Genomic DNA, 21,962 nt, shown 5'->3' with positions numbered 1-21,962 from the left:
AGAAACATTATGTTGATTTAAACTTTCTCTATCGGTCATCTCGCTGCTGTTGTTACAGGCCCCGAGTTTGTTTTTCCCTCATTAGGCGTCCATGTTTCCACTGCCTTCTGAGTCTGAGAGGGCAGCCAACACCTTGAAAGTAAACACACCTCGCTTAAGAGTTAAATGTCAGGCACGGGGCAGATCCTAGTTCACATCCTCTGTGTATGATGACGTGATGACGTAGTGGCACTGCTGTAGATCCCTGATAACACTAACAACTGTATGAGGAGACGTAGCTGCGGGAGCCTCTTAGTTTCGGCTGCAGCTGGCAACACACAGTCAGTAAGTATGAACATGAAGCTCTTTTAATAATTGATTGCTGTTTTCCCTATTTTTTAAAAAAAATTTTGTCCGCTGTGTTTAAGTGCTGCGCTTCGACTCTGGAATAGATTTGTGTTACCATGTGTGTTGCTATGGAGAGATCAGCCTGGTATTGTTGTAGCGGTCTCTCTCGGAGGCATTGAGTTTGGTCAAGGAATCATGTGCAGAACAAGATTAATCTTTTGGATTACACACATAATACACACATACTTGCACACATGTCCATGTATCACACACACACACATGCACACACACACACACACACACACACACACACACACACACACGCCATGAGCCCACACAAACACTGATGTTACTGTAAGTGGCGTTCAAATAGTACTCCACTTGATACAGTTCATTCGCTTTTGCGTTTCATTTGAGTGAGCCTGCACAAAGAGAGGTGTATTGAATTACTTGCAGTCCAGTTGAATACAAAGAGTGGAAAGAAAGCGTGTTGGGGGTTTCCTCAGCCGCCGTCAGCCTCGCTGCTTACTTGCTCCGCGGGTAGAGTCACAGCATGGCAGATGTTTTCGCTCTGCCAGCAGTCAGTGCAATTTGTAACCTAACTGTTTGACCTCACATGATGTTTCCCTTTTCTAATGTGTGTTGTAACTTACAATTTCATTTTTTTCCCCCTCCTACTCCGTAGCATGCCAAGTCCCCACCACGGCTCTCTGTTTAATAAATGACCACAGTTCATTTATATGGTAATTCCTGTGAGATGCTAGCCAAAGGATGCCAGGCATATAATGTATTACCGCAATGCATATGCTTTATGGCTAATTAAGTTATTGATCTGAGGCTGTTCCTGCGTTAGGGCATGATCACAACACAAAAGAGTATTAGAGTATGAGTAATGCAGCTGTAAGCAGATATTTGTCATTTATTACAATGCAAGGGAGACTCGACAGTACGGCGACGGCCTCGTGTGTGAAGTCCCAGGCTTTCCACATATCTTATGATATTGTCGAGGCACAAGCTCATTGAGTCATTTCAATATTGCCTGCTGGCTGTTTTCAAATGTTTGTTAAACACTGTGTTTGGTGGGAGCGCAGGGTGCAGTAACGAGATGTGAGAGATGTGTGATTTCATCATACTTTGCTCACACAATCGACTAACGCTTCGCTTGCAGCCTGCCCTGGAAAGTGCAAGTTTGAAAAGCTTCTCCTGCCATTGTGAAACTCCATACAGAGAGTGTTTGGCTTGTATGTGCGCCAGTCGTTCATATGAATTCACGCGCGCGCACTCGTGATGCTCTGCCTGTGCGCATTCATTGGATATGCTTTCTTTCTCCCCTCCTCCTCCCTCTCATCGGGTCTTTATGCCCTCAGGTCAGAGTTTGACTGCTGATCCCCTGAGCTGCCATACTACTTAATTTACTGCACATGATACACAACCGTTGCCCTGTAAAACTCAATCACAGCCTCCTCTGGCCACTGATAAATATTCAGTGAGAAACAAAAAGCCTCAGCTGATCCTCATCTAGTCACTCTGCCTTCAGCTGTTTATAAGAAATGTAAGCACAATTTGTTACCTTTATACAAACAAAACACATCGTTATGGAAATTCAAATTTAGCCCAATCTCTCATCAGGAGGCCTCTGTTAGTGTGTGTGTGTGTGTGTGTGTGTGTGTGTGTGTACTATATACAAATTACTGTGTGCATATGTGTGTATTGCTGTTGCCAGCCATAGTGGCTCTTCTCCAACACACAAGCTTTACAAACAGAAACAGGCGACGAGTTGAATGAAGCTGCTTTCCTTCAGCTTTGTCACCCCTCACCCTCCTCCATCGTTACCTCAAATCACCTAGCTGCTGAATATAAAACAGCCATTGTGGATATACAGCAGCAGTGTGATCTGGGGAGGGTCTTCTGAGGAGGACTGCAGGAGACGTATGCTGCCGTCAAACATCTCTTCCACCAGACATGTTTCTGGTATATCTATGCACCGTGGACTATATAAAAATAATGGACGTAGCCACTGTGATGTCACTTACTGTTTTTTTGGCCTCCCATTTTAAAGCTTAAAGTTTGGCATTTTAGCCGCATATTGGAGCTGGACCGTAGGGCAGACGGTGGAGCTAACCCTGGCGCTAGCTGCTAGCTTGGTTAGCATGGACAGTTAAATGGCTTGGTGTTGGATATTAGTCACTGCTGCTGTGTTAGCTCGAGCTAACCAGACAGACGTTGAATTGACCGGGAGGAGAGCAGCTCTTGACTCCTGAGACAGTCCCTTAGTGCTGCATCTAACCTATGCAATGGCAGAGACAGAAAGTTTGCTGATTTTTCAGTTAACATTGAATTTATGGTTTAATAGGCTAATGACGCCTGTGTTAAAAAAATGAATTTCAGATTGTACTTGCTTTCTGTTGTTGGCCAATTTATATTCCTTTTCTGACCTTAAGATTTGTTTTTGCAGTTACCCAAGCACTATGAACTGTATATGGATGTGAAATGATTGCTATCGTTGTGGTATGGCATGGCTTGGGTTAAACTAAACCGTGAACAAATATAACCAGAGAATGAATGCCATAAAAATAGCCAAATTGCTGGCGGTTTACTTATGTTCACTATTTATTTCTATTATAGCTACAACAGTGGTTACCACTGGCTGCACAGTGCAACTTGCTAGGCTACTTTTTTATAGCAGGGAAAATAATGTATTTATAGAAAAATGGACATTTTAACCTTGTATGACACTACTTTAAAGTTTGTTTACAAATAACAAAAATTTGCGCACTTGCCAACACCCAAGCCCGCACTTTAAGTGGTATTGGAGGCAAATACAATGCTGGTATCGGTATCAGATCGACTCTACAAAACGTGATTCTGGCTGTAAAGTTGCACATTTTAACAAGGAGGTCTATGGGTGCCCAATAGCTCAGTTGGTAGAGCGGCCGCAGGTTCGATTCCGGCCTCGGCCCTATGCTGCATGTCATACCCTCTCTGTCCCCCTTTCACACCAACACTGTCCTGTCATCCAATAAAAGCATAAAAGCCCAGAAAATAATCTTAAAAAAAACAAACAAACAAACAAAAAACATGGAGGTGTATGTGGGCTGACTCGCTCTCGGAGCCAGCCTCAAGTGGCCACTAGAGGAACAGCAGGTTTTGGGACTTTACGTTGGCTTCGTTTTTCAGCCCTGGTTGCACCTGTGTTTGTGTGTAAGTTAAAGAGAGCAAGAGTAAATGACAGGAGTGATGTCGTTTTATTATATCGTTATCAGGTTAATGCCACAGTCTTGTCTTCAGATGTGGATGAGCCTCTCCTACAGGATTCCTTGCTGCGCTGTAGTCTTCCTCAGCATCGGGGATCCGTGCTGCATGCATCTGCAGTAGTGTTTACAAAGAAGGGAGGACGAACCACACTGTATGTGTTAATAGGTTTGAACATGTGTTTGCAGTCCATAAAAAAAGCATATAACAATATATGAATGCTATTTTTATTTATCTTGGTTAATGAGCGTTCACACAGTGCTGACATGAGAGAAATGTAGCACCTCGCTTCCTCGCTCACTCACTCTCCCTCTGTTTATCTCTGGTTTATGGTAGCAGTTTCTATGGTGTTCGGCTCTGCGCCGCACTGTAGTTCCTATACAGCTGCTCCAGCCTCCATTATCGCCTTGCCTGTGACTGTTAACCCCTTAATGGGCTGGTGGTCTGCGCACTTCCCCTTTTGTTACTGCCATTTCCTATTTAACCCCTTCACGAACAAAGCTGCCTTTCCATCTCTTCCCTTCTCTTTTTCTTTGAGAGTCCATTTTCGTTTCCGCTCCCCAGCCACCTCTTCTTCTCTGTCAGACTGGGGGAAAGAAAGGCTTTTTAAAATAGAATCAATTTACACTAAAGGGCCCAGGGGGCATTAGAAAACTGCTGCACTTAATTTCATAACCAAAAAAAAATTCACAGCTAGAGGCTGTTAGCACATTTCCCAGAACTTTTATCATGTGAGACATAATAGAGTAGCATGAAAGACAGATTCTCTTGACTGTAGTACAGAACGGTGTTGGGTCGCGTTATGGTTCATGGTTGGTGTGTTACATTTGTGTCTGTGGTTGAATACAAATGTGCTGTTTTTCCAACTGGCCTTTGTCTCAGTTCACCAGAGTAAAGGGGGTGGGGGTGGGGGGTGTTTCAGAGCCAGATAAGGATATTCAATTAGCTGGAGTCTATGGAAGGCGGCTGCACCAGTCACAGCATACCGGAGCCGGATGACATATGGTGAGGGCTCTCTGTTAGTGCAGAGGAGCAATGAAACCTGATATCTCCTCATTTCATCTTGTCACTGTTTCAGTAATTTTCCCATTGGAATGTCAAACATACTGTCTGCTTCAGTAGATATCAGCTTTTTCTTATGTTTTTTTTCAGCAGGAAAGTCTCACCTTAGAAATGAAAATGAAATGGAAGTTATCTAGAATGAAACTAGATGATTTTTAAGATTAACATATTTTGAGATTTTTAACTTTTTTTTTTTTTTTTTAAAATTGGTATTTATTGTCACAGAAACTGCACAATAGGGATGCACCGATTTATCAGTCGAACATCAGTATCGGCCAATTTTTGCCTGCCATCGGCCTACTGGCATATGAGATGACATTAACCAATGTTTTTCCGTTGTGTCACAACAGTTTTGTGCAGACTTAAAAGCAGGGCTCGAGATTAACAGCGTCCAGTCATACCTGGGAGAAAACATTTTTTGGGGCAAACAGATTCTTCCCCGGACATCCTCAAAACGGAAGAACGCAGTAAAATCAATATCGACTTGTCAGGACACCCTTTTGTGAATTCAACATAGTGAAAAACAGATGTATATTGAAATCAGCAGGAAGAGAACTAGTTAACGGCAGCTGTTAGCAGCCGGTGGCCTGCTGATGGAGGTTGCATTAAATTACATTAAGATCCATTCAAGCTCTATTCATTATAGAGTTATTTGGCAAAGGTATGTTATAGCGTTATCATGATGTGTTCAAATGTAAACTTGCAGAATGCAGTTTTTGGCAAGAAACTTGAATTCATGCAGCTGTTTGACGGAGAAATTTGTCTTGGCAGCAATATAAAATTAATATTAGAGAGAGAATTATGATATTTCGTATATCATCGTATCCTCATAGAACGGTTTGTAAGATATCCTACGAATTTGCACTCTGCGAATGATATTTTTTGGAGTTTAGGTTTAGGCAAGTAAATTCACTGTGGTTAGGTTTAGGAAAAGAAGCATGGTGAGGACATTCCTTAAAACTACTCAAAGCTCACATGGTTCCCAACATGCGTCTCCAGATGAAAGTCCCACAAGATAGTCTGGATTTGTGTGACCCATCCACCACCCCAACCTGCCTGCGTATGAGACCGCTTGGGAATGCTTCCTTGTTAACTCTCGTTAGCGCATTGGTCATGTGATTGCAGCCTTTAAAATTACGTGGGATATGTAAGAATTTGGGTGCATAACCTTTCGGAGAAAAACATACGAACAGTTTGTGAGAACAGCCTGTAAAAAGACTTCTGAAAAATGTTCTTTTTTTTAAAAAGATGTTTTTAAAGTGAAAGAATATTCTAAAGGTTGTATTTAAATATGTGTAATTCAATCTATGCTCATTCAAAGATAGTGTAAATGAAGGACCAGTTCTATTTTATTATGAAGGTTTCTTTGTTTTCCTGGCACAAAAGGGGGTTAATAAAACCAAAATCAAAATAAACAACAGCAACAAAAACATCGGTATCAGTACTGGCCCAGAAATTACACCCTAACCCTGCACACAGTTGCAAGCAAAAACCTAATTATGCTCTTCATTGGTATTTAATATATATTCTCTCAGAGATATTCGCGAGAATTCATTCTGACCCTGAAGTGTTAAAAAAAAATCCTCTGATTCCCCATCACTCTCTCTTCCTCTCCCTTTCTTGTCCTCTAGCTTCTCCCGTTGGCTCGTGTCCTCCTCACGTCATAAATCTCAAGCAGGACGTTTCCAGGCAACTCTCCAGTCAATCTTTACTGAGTTTGTTGCGCTATCGATCTGTCCTGTGCTATAGGTTGTCCTGGCTTCTCTCTCCTCTATTGATGTTTTTGCCTCGGGGAAAGAAAGAAACTGCCTCGGCTTGAATTTACAGAGGGCTCGTTTTCAAATGACTTACAATCACTTTGCAATGAAAATAGAAGTTGTCAGGCAGTGGCATTTATGGATTGATACTGTTGAATCTCCCGAGAGTGAATGCAGTTTGATGAGAGGACAAAATTGTGGGATTGTGGAGCAGGTTATGGGGCACTTAAAGGTGATAATCTCTGCGAAGAATATATGGCCATTGTGGTCCTGTTGGGATGTCAAATAGCTGCCGGGGGAACAGTCGCTTAATGAAGATGGTTTAGTCCATTGGGTCCACATAGAAGACTGAGCTATATTTCAAGCTTTTGTGGTTTGGTGTATTTGTGTGTGTCTTCCGTCCCTGACCACGTGCATTATCTAACGGTTGGAAAGTGGAAAGATGTATGAGAGGCCATTAGGTCAAAAATCAAACTTGCTCTCACACAGCATCATAATGATACACTATGCTCCCCTTCACTATGTCCTCTTACATGTTCAATCATGAACTTTACATGCACTATTTTTTCCAGCACACGTTAGACTCAACCATAACAATACGAGAGGATAATTGCACATGTGAATGACAATGGAGGGTATCTGCGTTACTTAAATGTACACTGAATTGGCTCCAGTCCCACCCTCTCATATTTCAATTTGTCACACTTTGGTTTTTGTCCTCAAACACATATAATTACGCTCTTTCTCATACACTACTGTTTCTGTTTCTGTTACATACACAATCATTATTTCTGACACAAGCAATCATTCTCTCGAATAGATCATCATATTCACACACTACAATATTGCAATATTTCTCATTTCTAATTAAACTTAGTTGTTGGCATTGTGCATTTCTGCAAACCACGTACATGTAACATTTATAATTTATTATGTAACGGTTAAAAAGTTGTTTCTTTGCGATTCAGCAACATAGTGGTTAATTTATAGTCAGGTTTAGGCACAAAAATACTTGGTTAGATCATGTTGTGGCCTAAAATACCCAGCTTTGGTGGCACAATCATGTATAAAAATGCAGCATTTTCTCAGTAAAAGAACCCAGCTTTTGTTGTTTGTTGGTCTCAAACAGTGGTCAGTGGCTTGGTAGCCATCTCACAAAAGTGTCACACCATCCACCATCCCCTCAACCTCCTGAGGACAATCAGGTCACATACATGAAAAATCACTTTAGAAATGTTGGTATGATACGAATGAAACATACAAATGTAACATGGTTCTCAGAAACATACAATGACAACATTTTCCTCTGGCTGAAAACCTTCAGGTGCTAGGAGTGAAAATTACTTATAAATATTTTGCAAATATGCTCAGTATGAATGTCTCAGGGGGGGAAAAAAATCAGAGTTTTGCTAATACAAATACATATTTTTCTGTCAAGCGCTTTTAGGGCTTTTTTTAAAATTTAGAAATGTGTAAAGAAATGCATAAAACTTACAATACAACTGCTAACTTTGGTTGGGAAGAGAATCAGAATGAGTTTCACAGCTTGAAAGCCGACAGTGGCGCTCTCACCTAAACATGCTCTCCTGAAGCTGGTTTTGTGTGGGACCGTGTCAAGGACTGGGTCTGCCTCTTCATGAGAAGGTTATCAGCACAAATCTGGCATCAATCAAGCAATCAGCCATAATGGGAGCAATATGGGGCAATACTGTTGATTAGCTGAAATAAAGAGGGCGCTTTACAGAGCTGATTAGTGTAACACTGAATTGAGCCTCTGGTCCCGTTTCTGTGTACAATGTCAAACCTCGAGGAGCAGGTTTAATACATCAACACTGAGAATATTGTAAGTGATGTTCGGCAGACGTTATATTGTGCAATCACCTGTGTAACCTGGAATAGGCTCTTCCTGTGATCTTCCTTTTTAATTTTGGTGTTCTTTCAGATTTCCACCATTGTGGAAGTTAAAAACTGAACTAACACTGTTATGAATGTAACCACCACTGTTAGAAAAAACGCTCCATCCCAAAATAAAATTTAAATCCATTTTAATTCAGTAGGCCTTTTCTTATGTGCTCATGCTCAAACACACCTGAGTTATGTCCACAAAGCTTTCACACATACACACTCATTCGCCTCTTTGGCTGTTGGCTGTAATTTATGGGAGGATTTTACCACTCGTGAGTGCAAACAAACTTACTGGGCTTTAAGTGGTCCTACTTGCCATTTCTCTGGGAAACCATCTTTGCTTAAGTGACATTTAGTATTAATGTTCTGAGTGCTGTGGATGCCTTTTATTTTCTAATTTAATAACTGCATTGTAAAAATACTGTTACCTTGTTAAAAGCACCAAAGTAATCCTATAGCTGTAAAAGACTGATGCAGGCATTTTTGTCAGAAGTTGTTTTTGATGGAGTAATTGATTGGGTTTAACGCACAGCCAGTATAATTTAAGTTCTCACTCACAAATCATCAAATACGGCAGCTTGGTCAGTGGGCTTATGCTTCAAACTACGACGCTCTAGGTACCCCTCTAGCATCAATTTTAAGGCCATGACACACTGAACTGACATCAGAGAACTAGCAGTGAAGTAGCCCCAACAATAGCGGGGTGATTTCACTCACTGACGGGCTCCACAGCTGCTGCCGCCGCTGAAAAAAACCTGATGAGGGCCAACAGTATGGGACACACCGCAGCGACAAGGACTGTGAACGCTAGCTGACGGCCCAAAGTAGGCAGACAGCCGACCGTCGGCTTAGTGTGTCATGGCCTTAAGTCATAAACAGGACATCCTCCTACTATTTTAATTAACTCTTGTCAAATGGTTCATTTATATTCATACATGGAACATTTCCTGTCGTGTGTATTTTGGATTGTTAGTTACCAGAATGAGTCTATCCATATGGCCCCGATCTACAAATCAAGTTTCTCACAACCCGCCTCCTTTAATTTGCTGGAAATTAAAATTGTTCCTAATGAGGCAGTGGGTGTCCCACAGGGAAAGTAACCCCCCATCAGTTCTAACCCCAATCTCCCCAGGACCTAGTTTATAAACCGCACACTCACACAGGTTCACATAGAGTAACCTTGTTGGGTCCTAATTATAATAGCATTGTGTCTCTGTTGAACACAGCACGTTATTAGTCCTAACAATAACACATTCCCACAGGCATGTACCCATGTCCTTTTTCTCCATGGAGGGTTTGTCTTGTTTTTGCCTACTTTTTGTTGTTAATCTCTGAGAGGAGCGAGAGGGGGAGAGGGAGGGAGGCCAAGCTCTGCTAGAGGCCAATAAATATCTCTGTTATCAAGCTACCATCGTTTTTAACTGCCTGAGTTAAATGTGATATTTTTCTCCTTTGATACTGAAGAGATGCTGTTGTATGTAGCTACAATCCTGCATGTGTCATGCATTATTTACTTGTTTCAGTGGATGTTTTTAGAACCCTCTGTTTTAATCTAATGTGCACATGCTGTAGTAATATTATCCCCCTTCTCTCTTTGTCTTTCTGTTGTAGTACTGTATATTTTTGTCACTGTAAAATACACAAAATATCAAACTAATATTGGCCACATCGTGTTTCAGATGACTCATAGTTGGAGTGAATGTGATCTTTAAAGGATGCCAACACTGAACTAAACAGTGAAAGAATCTCGTCTTGTTTCTGCTGTGACTTAATGCTTTTGCCATATTTTAAGTCTAGTTATTTGTCTCAGTAAAGGTAATAGCATTCCTGAGGCGACTGCAGTGCTGAACTAGATTTCTTGTAGTTATTGTATCAACACAGTTTATTGTGTGTAGATTTTATTGTTGCCTTTTGTTTTCTTGCTGAGTTGCTGTGTTTGGTCTTCCCTCTGGGGATTCGAGTAAGGCCACTGATAGTAATGGACGCGTCATTGCAGACCCCTAACACTTTCAACTAATCATCCTCACTGAATGACGATGAGCATTGAAGCTGACTCTGATGTCGGCGGGGGTGGTCGTGACAGTTGGGTTAAAAAAAATGCAGCTTCCATTCCAGATGAATCTGTCAGCAATGCCCGGAAGACCTCAGTACTCAAAGGTCAATTTAAAACCATCCTTGACTATGCTAATACCAAAAATCAGTAGCCTCTTTCACACAGTCTTTTTAAGGCGGGAATATCCCACCGTTATTTTAAAAAATGCTACAAATAAAAGCTACAATCGCAAAATTTGGAGACAAAGCTGTCTCATCTTTAAGCTGGCAGCTGAGTCTGTCTTAAAGGGACAGCCAGCAGAATGGAAAGAGTGTGACATTTTGAAGGCACTAGAGGCAGACCGTTGTGTTACATGCACGTCCTTCACACCTCTTTTGGTTCTGCGATGCTGGCATGCTGTCTAAAATCACACACTTGAGTGAAATGATGCTGCTGTTTGATTCTGTGTAAAAATGCAAAGGATGTGTAAAGAGGGGACTCCATAGCGGCCCTATGGTGCGATCTCTGTCTAAATAGGGTCATTAGTTCCAAGCACAAGTTTTATTCCTTAAACTAAGGTTTATGTCTTGTGTCAAATGCATTTTTTGGTTTGAGCTACCGAAATATTTGGATAAACAGAGGTGAAGATTGTGCTTTAAGTTCAATATTAAAAAGTCACTGTGGCTGTCTCATTCTTAAAGTCAGTGTTGACATTTTAAAGACTTAACAATCTTTCCCTAAGCTTAACTTTAAGTGCTCTGAGTTGTTCTAATTTAACCATTGTGTTAATTTATTAATCATTGACATTATAGGGAGGACAAATGAAATACACTGCAGTTATTTTCAATATAAACATTTCTGCACAATGTTGATAAATCCAGACACCATAACCTTTGCTTAAAAAAAAACACGTTTGCTAATTCATATATTTTGTATATGAACATAATTATTAGGTGACAAGTTAGTAGTAGAAGCATGTCACCCTGAAATACTGTAAGTGGGGTTAAATATGATATATAATGGTAGGGGAAACACTATATGTCTATGCCAGCGTTTTTGGGGCCTATGGCATCACATGGTGGACCTGGACGGCATAATTCAATTTTTTGCCGTTATGTAAAATTGGCTTCAAAGCCTGGCGCTGTTCCTGGGGGCTTGGGTGGGATGGGTTTTTGGGCAGGGACTCCACGGCACTGCTTTCCGATCGCTACTGCTAAGACTCTTACTCTAGAAGCGCAAGGTGCAGCAACTGTATCTGAATTATTTTGGCTTCATTTTTGTACAGGGGGAGGAAATGGAGATGTGTTGTTTGTCTTTATAAATACTCTATGGCTCTTACACTGTGAAAAGTGAGATGCAAATGCATCATTGCAAAACAAATATTTAATTTCCTTCCATATTCAAACAGTAGATTAAATTTTACATTAAATGTAATAGCCCTATTATTGCAGAAAAACCAAAATCACAAACAATAATCAAATCGAATCAATAGACAGTTGCTGTGTCGTGTCATACTGTGTTTCCAGCTGCTATTAAACCTTCAAAGTTTTTTAACTGCACTGTGTATTGCTGGATGTGACCTTTAGTTGATGTGATCTGCCAACTGTACAAGAAATGTGCCTCACTTAACTGTAAAGTGTTCTCTGTGGTCTGACACATAATCATTGATGTTACACACCAGACATAAACAATATACACAATCATACATTAGCAGATTTGCGAAAGGAAGTATTTGAATAAATGTATGAGATGGAAAACACACTTGGCAGCGTGCTTTTCATGTGCCTCAATACACGTATCCTGGTCTTGTCCCAGAGACACATGTGAGCCGCTCACTTCAGTGCACATCAAGCAGCTGTCCGCACGCCTGCCGATCGTAGCAGACATGATGTCAACGCCAGAATATACTGTGAAAACTCTTTGAATGTCGACTTCCTCTACAGTCTCTAGGACTGTCGTGTCTTCGTGAAACACTTACAATAGCTTCGACTTATGCTGCAGAAGAGCAGAAGCAGCCATTATTTAACAGCTGACATCCCTACAAAGATATAAGGACATGAAGTATAGGGTGATAAGACACGGCACACAGAGGCTCACCCTTTCTACTACCGCAAGGAAATCGCATTTCTACTTTAGACACTGATAAAGATGACAAATTTTAATTCTTAGAGTTATCCTTGAGACATGATACGTGCGTCTGTGCTACTCATTTTTGGGCATTAGATGCTCTAACAAGATCACATTAAGTATATATTGTTTAGCTTCATCACTGCAGCACACAGAAAGCTGTGATGGAGGGTTTTCCTTTATGAATGTGGGGCTGCAGCCTCCGGTTTTCCTCTGTCTTTACCAGCGCTGAGTAATGATCCACATGCTGGTCAGGGATGGACGGAAGAGCCCCGGTGCCTGCTGGCCTGTCAGAGAAATGTGACAGCGTCTAGTGTGCAGGGACAAACTGGAGAGTGTAGCCTGCCGCTCTCAATCACTCCAGGGGCTGGCAGAGACACCCACAGGGAGCTGTCTTCTCTCTCTTTCATTTATCTCTTTCTCTTTCACCCTCTCCGTCTTTCATGTTCCCCCAATTTCTGCCTTATTTCGTCGCTCTTCCCTTTCCCTCATTCTCCTTCGTGTTCCTCCTTTCATGTCAGCCTTGTCAGCATCCGTTGCAGATTTTACACACTCGCATACACGTGGATCTTCTCAAACAATTCCTCCCCGCGCTTGTTCCGTCGCTGCACACTGTCTGCGTCAATATCCGACCTAATCCGGTCCCTGGCTGAGGCTCAGCTTGTTCAACTAGCACACATATGCACACATCCACCCACCCACCCACATACAACACACACATAATTAAACAGACTGGCACCCACATGCTCAAACTCGCAAACAAACACACTGAATTGAACACACTTGATTTTATAATGCACAATTCCATTTTTAGGGTTTATAAGCCTTTAACACTGCAGCACAGAAGCCCCACACAACACTAAAGAATGAGGATTTTCTATTAGATTTGAGCTGGCTGGAGAGAGAGACAGAGAGTGAGCGAGAGAGGAGCGAGGCAGAAAGTTGCCTTCATTTAAACTGTTCTGCACTGAGGCTTTTCAATTTGATTATGAGGCTCCATTTCATAGAGCCTGGATGCTGCGTGCCATTCAGAATGAAATTGAGCCGTCGGTCGGCTGGACAAGCAGCCTCCCCGCATCTCCTCTGTGGGGGCATCAGGGGACAACAAGGGCAACGCTGGCCCACCGTGTCCTTTCGCCGCACTGTTTAGTCGGGTTGCAGAGGAAATGCGAAAAGCATCAGAGGGTAGCTGGCTAAATGGGCGAGAGTATGGAATTGATTGAGGCTGTTTTGAGGTTTTGAAACGTGATGTGAGGACTCTCGCTGCAAAGTCTGTGAAGAACTGTGAAGTTTTACAGAGAAAAAAGTCATGCATACATCATTCCTAGTGTGTTTGTACAGATGTTCTCCCTTTTATTTGTCCCTTTTTAAAGGAATATTTAACCCCGACAATTTGTAAATCAGCAACTCAACACCCTGTGTTACATTTGAATCTGGAAGAACACTTTTCTTGCATGTCTCTATTGTGTGTATTGTGAGCAAAGAATCTTGATGAATTAAAGTGATGGGGGTCCATGTTTAACAACAACAAAACTACATCAAATCATCCATTTACAAACTCACACAACTTGAGCAGTATAATCCAAGTCTCATCATCTAGTTGTATGCTCTGTTCTAACCACACACATACATTTTTGGTTAAAATCTTAGTGTTTTAAACTGAACTAAAAGTAAAATGTATCTATGCTCTCTTAAAAGCCAGACTCCATTGACAAAAACGTCAGTTTTACCTCACCGAACACGGGATCTACTGGTCTACCACTGCCTGTTTTTCGGCAATAGAGTCTGACCTTGAAAAGAGCGTAGATAAGTTTTGCTTTTACTTAAGTTCCTGGTCAGAAAGGGCTGTCAGTTTGGGAAGTTCTGAGCTTACAACTGGATAAACGAGACATGGATTATACTGCACGAGTTGTGTAAGTTTATAAAAGCATGTTTTGGCAGAGTTTGCTGCTTTGTTTAACATGGACCCCTATTACTTTATTTCTGTTTTGGGATTCTTGTTCACCGTGGAGGCATGTGAGAAAAACAAAGTTTTCTTTGCGAATTCAGTGTAGTTAGGAATGAGGTATTGAAATACAAATGATAATTTTGTGAGTGAGGTATTTCTTTAAGCTCAAAATCTTCCCCTCATGTACAGATATGTCGACAGTCCATGTTCATACAAACTGACTGATGGGACTTTTGTAGCCCTGACCTGGTTCAGTGACTGATGATCACCAGAATCAGGTAACTAAAGCTGAGGGTGTAACAGCAGCCCTGCTGTCTTGGTGTCCATCATCAATCCTGTTCATTTACGTTATTGGAACAACACTTCCTGGGATGTTCTCCTTTTACATCTCAGGCTCTTGGCTGTCACAACATGGGCTTTTTACGCTGATCAATTGTTATGTCATTGGTCATTGGAAACCAAATTCGGGGTATATTTTGAGTCTCAGCATTTCTGTTCACAATATTTTAAGGGTGAGATGAATTATCTCCTTTTGTACTTATTGTAATTGGTCCACTTTAACTAACTGAATGGAGGAACCCATAGCCTTGCAAAGCCAGATTACTTTTACATGGTTTCATATGTATTTTAATGCTGCTACTACTACTACTACTTACTACTAATAATAACTTATTTTATATTGCAACTTTAAAAACAGAGTTTACATAGTGATTTGACAAAGCATGACTGGGATACATAGAAGGCAATACAACAACAGAAAGCCAAACAGTTCTACTAAACACAAGCAAGATGAAAGTAGGGACAAGAGGACAAATAATGAAAGATGCAGGATGGAAAACGTCACTAGAAAATTCTACAAACAAATAGCATGAAAGCAATTAAAGCAACAAAACCCCAAATAAAGGGAAATTAAAGGAATAAAACATAAATGAAATAGGTAAAATGTATAAAAGATGACATCAAATGAAAGCAAGTCTATAAAAATTGGCTTTAAGAAGTTATTGAAAAGAACTCTCCAATTCTTTTTAGATAGTTTGGAAGAATTTATTAGGCAAATATCAGTGAGAATCCCTGCAGGGAGTGGTGAGTTTATCAAGAGTGGAGCAGGGAGGACTCATGTCTTAAAGTCTGTCAATGATCTGTTGTCCAGTCATACTTACGCAAGAGTTCACTTTGCTCTTCAATCCACACCTTGAAACAATATGAACAATGATCTTCTTTGACTGTCTGGTGTCTTATTAACTGTGGTGGAAGAAAAGCTTGGTGGTTCAAACCTAGAGCAAAACACTGAATCAAAATGTTCAAATACTGTCTTAGGTGATAGTAAGATAAACAGTAAAAATACCCTCATGTCCTATAAATTCACAAAAGCAACATTTTACAATCATGTAAAACCTTTGTTTCAGCCAGTTGTCTTGGACTTTTTCTATCACATATTATTGTCCAGGACCCAAATTTACATATCAAGCATCTCAGACCCACTCTGAAAGTTTGATTGGGTCTAAAAATACTCCAAGCTCTGAGCAGGAGCTTCAGAGTTATTTACTTCCTACACAAAAGCAGGAGATTCTCTTTTGACAATGAATGACATCATGTTGTGACACTCAAAACCAAAAGAATAATGATGTTTTGTAGTTGCTCAGTACAAGTTTCAACAGACTCAAGATGTTCAAAAGACTGGCAGGCGGATCTACTGTAAAGCTTGACGCAGGGGGAGAAAGACTTTAAAAAATATTTGCCAAAATGTATTAAAACGGTTCAGTACAGCAGTGTATTTCTACAGTCTCTTATGCTGCTCAGCCAGTACATGCATTGACTAAAATTATAACAATAATTTTCAGGAGTATTTAGGACTATGGCTGGTCCTCTGTCATAGTCTGTGATTTTTCATATTGAGTTTTCATAGTTGTGAGCGTCAAAACTTTCATAATTTTGTGCGCCATAGAAATGATTATAAGCAGTTATTTTAATCCTTGCTACATCTCTTTGTTACCAAGTTGTAGTTGCGAAATTTCACCTTTTGCTGAATATAATTTTTTTTAGAAATGGTACATTTCAACCACTCAGTATCTTTAAAGGAGCTGTATGCAACATGTAGAGCATATCCATTCTCTCAACATGGAGGTGGCTGAGCTGGTGGTGGTAGCTTACAGTGCTAACAGTGCTAACAATGACAATAGCGCTGGCAGAGCTAGCAGAGCTGGGGATGGGCTTTTTAATTAACTTAAATAGCAATAAATTAATATACACTTGTCAAATACTTGCAAAAAAACCCTAAATAAGAATGAGAATGCAAAATTGGCCAGTAACAGAAAGCAAGTGCAATTTGAAATTCATTTATTGAAAAAAGACGTCTTCAATTGGCCTATTAAATCATAAATTCTATGAAGTAAATCAACAAAGTTTCTGGTGCTCCTTTTACATTGATTAGATGCAGCAGTGAAAGATGGACTCCGGAGCTCAGAGATGCTCTCCTACATGTTAGTTCAACATTTGCCTGGTAAGCACAACTTAACACAGAAGCAGTGACTAGTATCTAACACCAGGCAGTTATGGTCCAGTCAAATTTACACTGACTAGTCAAATGTACTTACACAACGAAATGGCTTAACTTTTGTCATTAAAATGTTTAAAATAGGTTAAGTAACATTAGCTATGTAATGCTAAAAGTTATGTTAACTGTTAATGTTAATGCTAACAGTTATTCCTGTCACTGTTGTTGTGCTGTATTCCAAATTCCAAATAAAAATTTTATCAAAACTGTGGATGTGGGCCCCTCATCAACACAGAGAGCTGACGCGCAGCAGTAGTTTCATGATTAACACAGAGAGAGAGCAACAGCAGGGCAAAGAGGCACTGAGCGAAGCAATACACTGCATGCAGCTCTATCCTGAAATGAGATTTTGCCTATTTTAAGTAGTTAAAAAGATCTAAAGCTCATGTTTACATGTGGGAGGCTGGGCTGTGAATACTTTATACACTGAACAAATACTGAAAACTGAATCTCGAGTAGCCTACTCTTGCCCATCCCTAGTGTCAACGTGTATGGGAGGTTGGGTATCAGGATTCCACGATGCTGCTGTTCTGGCACCGTGGGTCGGGTGGCGTTATCAGTGGTGTACCAGTGGTGTAGTGGAGGGTATAAGCAGGTGTACAGGGTAAACCCACCTCTTTTTCTTGCAATTTACTGTATACCCATCTATCAGCCAAAAAGCCACTAGAATATATAGAGTATATCCACTTTCTCCTTGGTAACCTACCCATCTATCTATTAGTACACCCATCTCTTAAATTATCACTACACCACTGGCGGTAACCGTCATATGAGCCAGTGCAGAGCAGCGGCACTAAGCTATCCACAGGGATATACACAGGGACTCACATGCACGCCCTGACGGACTGACAACCAAAACAAAGAAAAGAGAAGCTCGACTTCACTCCCAGCCTGGGCGAGAGCCTGACTTCACTCTCAGCCCAGGACGCCATTACTCCACTACATCTTTACATAACAAATAGTTGTTTGCTCCCATATCAGTGTTTTGAATGTTTTGAATGTCATATATTCTTTGCTGTTATTTTAAGTTACTGCAGTGAAATCCAGTTTGCTTGGTTCGGCACTCCTGCTCTATTTTCATCCTCAAATAAAGAGCAGCATCCTGAACACTATTGCCATATCAGCATCTATTTCTGTATAGATGTATTTCCTGTCATTCAAACCTAAAGTTCACTCACTGCGCAGTCTTCAAAAGTGTAGAGGGGTCCTAATGGCACAGATTAAAAAGCAATTTAATACAGAAAAGGGGATTAGAAACACTATGGGCTGCACTAATCCTTAACCTTTAGTCCTGTTCTCATGGAGCCACAATATGCGCAAGACGATAGCATCACAGGACTGGAGTTAGTAAATTTCCATTAGGGCCGCCCTTCTTTATTCCCACCAGCACATTTAAAGGCATTAGGCATGCTTTGTCAAGGCTAATAAAAAGGGCCAGCAGTGCTATCACACACCCCCGACTTGTTTCGGAAAAAGCACTGTTCCATGTGAAGTTTTCATAACCCATTATGATAATCTGCCTGAGTCTCTGAAGGGCATGGGATAGACAGGCAGATAGATGCTTCTGGGGTGACTGCTCTACAGCCTCTGCATGGATTGAACATTTTCTGTCTGCGTAACCGGGACAGAAACTCACTCCTATCTGCCAAGAAGAGCAGAAACGATAGACGGCTCAATGCAAGAAGAGAATAGTCTGCACGGCACCGGTCCAGAAAAGAAAAATAGGAACATTTTGTGCAGGTGATAAAGAAGTAATGTAAGTTTCAAAAAAACTTCAATACAGGCCTATAGGCTACCCTCACCCATCTCGGTAAAATTAAAAATTATATACTCAATATACTATTTGTTGGTTGGACATTTGAACATATGCATGTTGGCTTTTCAACTTGCCCCTGCGTTGCCCCTAACCTTCAACAGACACGAGGTACTGTACAGTACCATTGGAGTTTCAAAGGAAGCGGGTTCCCTTGTTTTGCTCTTAAAATAGTGGGAATCTCACATTTGGCTTCTGTGGTACGCCTGATTTAAGAAGTTCCACATTTCTTCGCTCTCTTCTTCTCATCTCTGCAGGGGAAGAGTGTTTCTCTGACAGGAAACAGGGTCACGCCAAGCATTAATCATTCATATCTAAATTTGTGCAGTGCAAAGATTCAATTTTCTGCACTTTGTAGGGTCCACTATTGGTTATATGGTTTTATTTATACATCAAAGTCCATTCATTATTTATTTGTTTTTGAGCCATCCAATTTTGATGCCATTTTCTTGAAGGAAAAGCCAGAAACATCCGGTCAGATAAAGGGACTTTTTGACTGTAGTGGTTTAACTGTAAAATTGTGAATAGCATGTTTCTCAACAGCGGCATTAAACTTAAAGGGGATCTGTTATAGTAATTTTTCAGTTCTTACTTGCATTTAAGGTTTTTACATTCTTTAATGGTCAAAAAACACCTGCCGAAAATGACATTTCCTTGTCGTTTGTATGTGATCATCTTAATTTGTTACTGTTGAATAACACCAATAAAAGCTTCCAAACACAACAGGAAATGTTTCAACAGGAATTAACAACATCAGCAACTAAGATTACATGTTTTCCCAATGTTAGCATGTAGCTACATGTAGCAGCATACACACACACACAAAAAAAGCTAATGTTGGGCTGTAAACGAACAACTACGAGCTACACTAAGGTTGCGTCGCCACAGCTACGAGGCGGTAAAGCCGTGTTCGGCACGATTTGGCATGATGACGTTCTGTAGTGTCATTTAGCCACTTGCTAGCAATGGCCTTTTAAGACACATAAAAGCTTCAAAGTCTGCGATTCACCGAAGAAAACTTGAAAGTCTTTTGAGACTGTTTACCACAGACCTTATTTCAGACATCTAACCGAAAACCCATTCAAAAGGACATTGACTTTGAGACGAGGGAACCGGAGGTACTGAAATGCTAATTCACTTCCAGGTTTTGGGACTCAATAATGGGGTTCTCTATAAAGTTGTCATGATAGTATACTATAAAGTTGTTTTCCCTTAAGGCGATTACTCCTATATACTTTTACCTCATTATTTTAAAAGTTGGCCACATTTAAGCATATGTCTTTGTGACACTATATATGATAAGACACAAAATGCAGAAAAGCATTAAAGGTCTTCTTTAAGTTGAACAACCTTGTCTCTGTTAGCAGCTCTCAGTATTTTTTTTCTCAAGAAAGAAGGGTATTTGGGACTTTCAAACGATAACTGTTGATATTTTGGTTCATACTGTATGTTTGGCCACATGTCCTGCTGAGCACTAAATCTGTCTGCTTTTATAACCAAAATTGTGTTGCAAGATCCTTCCCTCTCTGTGCCCTCTCCACAGCCACGGAGATGTAACTCCCACATCAATGCTCTATTTAAAACCTGTATGTGTCTCTTCAGCCTACTGTCAGTTTTTACACCTTTTTTTTGTTGTGATAGTATTGTATTTATCACTCTTCTTCCCGTTCACAGGCCACTACTGAGCAGAAGAAGCTGAGCCATGCTGGATCCAAGCCCTCCCTCTCCGAGAGCAGCAGCCGACTCCCTCAGATAGCCATGAACACCTGCAAGTACAATGGCGGAGTGGTGAGACCACTAGTGGGCAGCCTGGCGTCCTCGTCGCGCCGCAACCTCGCGGAGCTCGACTCGGAGACGCAGCCCTTGCAGACGCTGCACAGCTCTGGCCTGGAGGTGGTGGTGTCCAAGGGCAACGGCGGAGAAGACCCCAGCAAGGCGTCCAACGAGAGCTTGGTTAGGGAGGGCAGTGGGCGTGGCGGAGGCAGGGCGCCGCAGAAGAAGAACAGGGACATTGGCTACAAGCTCGGCCACAGGAGGGCGCTATTTGAAAAGCGGAAGCGGCTCAGTGACTACGCACTCATCTTCGGGATGTTTGGGATTGTTGTCATGGTGACAGAGACGGAACTGTCATGGGGGGTTTACACTAAGGTGGGTTGTGCATGTGTGTGATGCATGAGTGGGAGCTTTGTGTGTTGTCACAGCTATTGTTAATTTTTGATTTGTGTGGGGTTTGTAGCTGACACATTTATGATGAGTGATTATTAGCACAGACACTGACATACATTATCTAACAAAGGTGATGGGAATATTGCACAAATACGAATCACAAGGAGTGTCATGTGATCTATACTATGACTAACAGTCTCTTGATTGGATAGAATTTAATGTTTTATTTAGTAATTTCTTGCCTGCTTTTGTAACAAGTTCTTTTTTCTTTTTTTTTAATGTCCAGTTTTTTATTATTGGTATCAGATCAGAGTTAAGCTAAAGGATTTGTTCCACTACTGGTGCCATTGTGACGGTCTCTCAATCCCAGTGTCTGAAATCTCTAGTTCACAGCAGGAGAGAGAGAGAGATGGCGAAGGCGAGAGCCAAGAAAGGGGGATGAAGAGATATATATATATAGAGAGAGAGAGCAAGATTTAGGCATAACGAGAGAGATAAAGACAAGTTGAAATGAAGAGATGGTCAACTGAAAGATATTATAGGAATGCCATTCCAGATGCCCAACAGCATCTTTTTCTTGAGCAGATCAAAGTTGAGATGACACGGCGCTCATTAGAAACGTGGAGCTCTTGAACAAGGACATCAGCAGGGCAGTTTGGTGTCAGGGTCATGGTGACCAGGGCACCACCGCTTGACCAGCTGTTGTCCTTCTGTATCAGTCAATCACTTCTGCTGTGTCAGGGTATCTGGGGAATAATATCGTTCAATCAGTGCACTCAGAGCAGCCTCTACCACAATATTTACAAGGCTGTTTACTTGGGAGCTGACACTGCAGTGCACTGCAGTACATAACATGTCATCGAAGAACAGCTGTCTTTCGTCTCGGGAAGCATAGAGTAATATAAACACCTTTTTAACAATACAGTGTAAAAACTGACATTACACAGTAGGTGGTTTTGTATGTTTTAGCCCATTAACTAAAATGTGTGTATACGATCTACACGTTTAAGCATTGTATT

General features: G+C 41.1%; 1 protein-coding gene across 3 annotated transcripts in view; it reads left to right on the top strand.

The window, feature by feature from the left end:
• kcnn1a (potassium intermediate/small conductance calcium-activated channel, subfamily N, member 1a) overlaps window positions 1–21,962 on the top strand; it is a 100,146-nt gene that overhangs the window by 46,897 nt on the left and 31,287 nt on the right. For 2 of the 3 annotated variants that reach the window (XM_088085295.1, XM_088085293.1), the window contains exon 2: window positions 20,452–20,925. In XM_088085295.1, coding sequence (XP_087941421.1) covers window positions 20,536–20,925 — 390 coding nt within the window. In that variant the 5' untranslated portion in view covers window positions 20,452–20,535. Of the gene's footprint in view, window positions 1–244; window positions 325–20,451; window positions 20,926–21,962 lie in introns of those variants that run through there. The other variant, XM_088085294.1, reaches the window with a different exon arrangement.

Source organism: Plectropomus leopardus, chromosome 12, assembly GCF_026936395.1.
Source record: "Plectropomus leopardus strain MGB_pleo_1.0 chromosome 12, ASM2693639v1, whole genome shotgun sequence".
In the NCBI taxonomy this organism is placed as follows: domain Eukaryota; kingdom Metazoa; phylum Chordata; class Actinopteri; order Perciformes; family Serranidae; genus Plectropomus; species Plectropomus leopardus.
Note: the sequence above shows the minus strand (reverse complement) of the source record. Positions and strands in the feature narration are given on the sequence as shown.